The sequence below is a fragment of the Coffea eugenioides genome, unplaced genomic scaffold (genome assembly GCF_003713205.1).
Source record: "Coffea eugenioides isolate CCC68of unplaced genomic scaffold, Ceug_1.0 ScVebR1_513;HRSCAF=1202, whole genome shotgun sequence".
Lineage (NCBI taxonomy): Eukaryota > Viridiplantae > Streptophyta > Magnoliopsida > Gentianales > Rubiaceae > Coffea > Coffea eugenioides.
Genome location: NW_020864358.1, coordinates 28,015 through 32,551, shown reverse-complemented (window position 1 = coordinate 32,551; position 4,537 = coordinate 28,015). Strand labels below are relative to the sequence as shown.

Sequence of the window (4,537 nt, the reverse complement as noted above, 5' to 3'; positions counted from 1 at the left end):
TTATGAGTACAGGTGAGCATCGATGCTCTAACTGTGGTGGTCAGTTTCTTTCAGCAAGTTTTTTATTTCAGTCGTATTTTTCTCTTCTTAGTGTTCTTCGTTTGTTTTTTTTTTTTTTTTTTGTTCCTCTATCTTTTGTTACGCTTTGGTTCTGGTTTTCATCTCCTGTGGTTAGAGTGTTTTATTCCTTCTGATATTTGCTGCGTCTTTCCATGGAGGGAGAACTGTCAGATTTATTACAAAAGTTTTCCCTAGAAGGGAATGAGTTGGTAGGACTCACGCTGGAGGGGGAAGACTTTCAAACTGGTGTGAGAGCCTGTGAAAACAGTATCATTGGGAGAGTCTTAGGAGAAAAAGTGATTAACTTCACTGGAATCAAAAATTTTGTGGCTGTTGCCTGGGGGTATCCCAGGAATCTGTTAGTTATGGAACTGGGACCCAATGTGTTTCAGTTTAACTTACACAGCTCTGAAGATAAAGATAGAATAGTGGAGGGAGGGCCCTGGGTTATAGATAATCAGATGCTAGTCCTAAGAAGATGGGTTGAAGGCATTGAAGATGACTATAAAGCCTTTGTGACGGCACCTATTTGGGTGCAGCTCTGGAATCTGCCTGTCCATTGGCTATCTAGGGAGATTGGAAGAAAGATAGGAGGTGTGTTTAAAGAAGTTAGAGAGGTCGTTATCCCTCAGACGGGGGGAAAAGAGGGTAGGCATCTGAAGGTCCTTGTCATGGTCGACCTATCAAAACCTCTTCTTAGAGGTACTGTGGTCAGAATAGCAGGAACTGGCAAATGGATAACTTTCAAATATGAAAGGTGTCCTGATTTCTGTTATAATTGTGGTATTGTGGGGCATAGTGAAAGGTCTTGCAATGTAAGGAGATCGCTAGGAGGGAGCACTGATGAGAATCAGTACGGTCCCTGGATGAGAGCAGGAAATATTAGGATCTCTCCTCAGAAAAAAAATGCTAGGGCCTCCGAGCATAGTGATAGACGGTACTGGGACTTTAGGAAGGGGGAGCTGGTTGAACAGAAGAATAAAAATATGTCTAGAAGTCAGAGTTTGCTGGAGGTCCTCAAGGCCTCTGGTAGTGGGGGATGTAGCAACCAGGAATATGTCAAAGCAGGTGAGGAAGGTAGAATGGAGGGGTCGGGGGGACCTTCTACTAATGAGGAGCCTCTCAAGGTAGTCTTTCATAGTAGGAAAGAGGTTCAGGTGTTTGATGAAAGGGAGGAAGTAGATTCCCCTCAGGTTAATAGAGTAGGGGAAGAACTCCAGTTTCCTCACGTAGAGGAAGAGATGGAGGAAGATGTAGTGGAAGTAGTGCACAATCACATACAGGAGGCTAGGGTTCTAGAGGAAAACGCTGAGCTTGTAGTGTTTAGCCAGGAAACTCTTGGTGAAGATAAGATGATGGGGTTACTGGACAGACAGACAAGGAGATATTTTCGAAAGTTAAAAACTCCAGTTAGAACCAGAAGGCCTTTGCAGAAGATTCAAGGTAATAATAATATTCAGGTGAACGTGGGGAAGAGGAAGTTCCAGGGTAGTGATGAAGTGATGGAGGAAGCTTGCCAGGATTGGTGTCAGTGGAAAAAAACCAAGCATCTGGTGGAGCTGTATCCTGAGGGAGCTACGGAAAAGGAAGAGAGGTCCTTCCTAAAAGGGACCTCCAGGTGTCAATGAGAGTTGTGGTGTGGAACTGCCAAGGGGTGGGGAGTCCCTTGACAGTTCCCCAGCTGAGGGAGGTGAATAACCTCTCCTCTCCGAGTATCTTTTTCCTTAGTGAGACTAAGAATAGGAAGTCTGTCATAGATAGAATTGCTAGAAGGTTACGGTTAGACAATAATGTGACTGTGGAAGCTATGAATAGAGCAGGGGGGATGGCCTTACTTTGGACTAAGGATACACAGATTGTAGAGGTGACCACTACTGCCTTTACTATAGAAGCCAAGATCGAAGGTAATGAGTTTCAGGGGGCTTGGTGGTTCATTGGAGTGTATGCTAGTTGTGAACAAAGGATCAGGAAGGAACAATGGAGGGTGCTTACTGATAGAAGTAGGTTGTGGGGATCAAGATACCTGATCTCTGGAGATTTTAATGACATTTTGTCCAATGAAGAAAAGTGGGGCGGCGTGTTTAGAGAGGAGAGAAGTTTGAGGGATTTTAGACAATTCATTGAGATGAACAGACTAGTGGATATTGGTTTTGAAGGCCACCCTTGGACTTGGAGTAATCACTGGGACAATGAAGGGGAAGTTCGTCAAAGACTAGATAGAGCTTTGGGTAGTATGGATTGGTTTCATGATTTTGAGAGTGCTAAGTGTCAGCACATTGAGACTCTTGCTTCTGACCATTCTATACTTTTATTAGACACCAACCCCGGCATAGAAAAAAAAAAAAAGAGATTCTACTTTGACAAGAGATGGCTCCAAAAAGAGGGGATTCAGCAGGTAGTGGATCAAGCTTGGAATAGAGAGGAACAGGGCTCTAACATGTTCAAAGTTACTAGAAAGGTTAGAAACTGCAGAATTGAACTCTTAAAATGGAAAAATACTGTCCAAGCTAACTCTAGGAGTAAAATTGATGGTCTTAAGCAGGATCTAGAGAAGGTTAGAAATGCTGTTGTTGCAAATAAAAAAGAGGAACTTCAGGATCTCAAAAGTAAATTGGCTAATGCCTACAAGGAGGAAGAAGCTTTCTGGAGTCAGAAGTCCAGAATCAGCTGGCTGAGAGATGGGGATAAAAATACTAGATTTTTTCACTCTTCAGTCAAGGGAAGGCGAGTCAGCAATAGATTGAACAGGTTACAAAGAGAAGACGGATCTTGGACAGCTAATGAAGAGGAGGTCGTGACTGAAATTTCTGAGTATTTTAAGGACCTTTTTATGAGTGGAGGGAAGGGGGAAATGACAGAAATGTTAGAGGGAATTCCACACTATATCACACAGGAGATGAATGATAAGCTAACCAAAGAAGTAATGGAGGATGAAATCCACGAGGCTTTGTTCTCTATGAATCCAGAAAAAGCTCCTGGACAAGATGGAATGACACCTTTGTTTTTTCAGAAATTTTGGAACTCTATTAAAAGTGACATCATTCCTGCTGTAAAAGTGTTTTTTCACTCAGGTCACATGCTCAAATCAGTTAATCATACTGTGATATCCCTTATTCCCAAAATTCTGCACCCAACCAATCTGAAAAATTTCAGGCCTATCAGTCTTTGTAGTGTGCTCTATAAAATCATATCAAAAATTTTGGCTAATAGACTGAAATCTGTTCTGGACTTGTGTATCAGCAAAACTCAATCTGCTTTCATCCCAGAAAGACAGATTTTAGACAATGTGATCATTGCTCATGAGTACATGCATTTTCTTAAAAATAAAAGACAAGGGAAAGAGGGCTACATGGCTATCAAACTGGACATGGCAAAGGCTTATGATAGGGTGGAGTGGCAATGCGTGATGGATATGATGGAAAAGATGGGTTTCTGCTCAAAATGGATTAACTGGATCCACAGCTGTTTGAAGACAGTGAGTTGCTCTTTCAACTGTAACGGTGAGATCAAAGGCTTTGTGACACCAGAAAGAGGGATAAGACAGGGAGATCCCTTGTCTCCATACCTGTTTCTAATCTGTTCAGAGGGCTTCTCAAATCTGCTTAAAAGAGCTGAGGAAAGCAAAAGAATCCAGGGACTAAAAATTAGCAGACATGGTCCTATGTTAACACATCTGTTTTTCGCGGATGATTCTATCATATTTTGTAAGGCTAATAAGAATGAGGCGGAGGAAATCATGAAGGTGTTGAAAACATATGAAAAGGCCTCGGGGCAATTGGTCAATCTGGACAAATCAGCAGTTTTTTTTAGCAAAAATATGGATGATGAGCAGAAGAAGGAGGTATGCCTGACCTTAGGAGGAATGGTAGAGGCTAAACAAGGCAAATACCTGGGACTTCCAATGGTAGTGTCAAGGTCTAAAGAGCAGATCTTTGGCTTCGTGAGGGACAATATTAGGAAAAGATGCCAGAATTGGAAAAACAAATTTCTGAGTCCAGCAGGTAAGGAAGTGCTACTGAATGCAGTTGTAATGGCAATGCCTACATACGTGATGTCTTGTTTTAAGCTGTCCAGAAGGTTGTGCAAAGATATCCGTGCTTTGATGGCCAACTTTGGGTGGGGTGAAGCTAATGGCAAGAATAAAATGCACTGGTTGTCTTAGGAAAGATTGGCAAAGGCCAAGAGTGCAGGAGGTATAGGATTTAAGGATATTGAAGCTTTCAATCAAGCGCTGCTAGGAAAACAAGTTTGGAGGATACTTACTAAACCAAATCTGTTGGTTAGTAAGGTGTTGAAATCCAGATATTCTCCACAGGAATCCATTCTGCAGTGCAACATCTCCAAAAATGCATCCTGGATTTGGCAAGGACTCATGGGGGCAAGAAGTTTAATCACTGCTGGAATGATTAGAAGGATAGGAAATGGAAGGAGTACAAATATTTGGAGACACAAGTGGATCTCAGACACTGAAACAGGG

General features: G+C 42.2%; 1 protein-coding gene across 1 annotated transcript; it reads left to right on the top strand.

Annotated features, from left to right (window-relative positions):
• Window positions 1–212: 212 nt before the first annotated feature.
• LOC113758438 lies at window positions 213–1,688 on the top strand. The gene has a single exon (XM_027301296.1). It carries the CDS (start codon window positions 213–215, stop codon window positions 1,686–1,688), a length of 1,476 nt encoding a protein of 491 aa, XP_027157097.1.
• The last annotated feature ends 2,849 nt before the right edge of the window (window positions 1,689–4,537 follow it).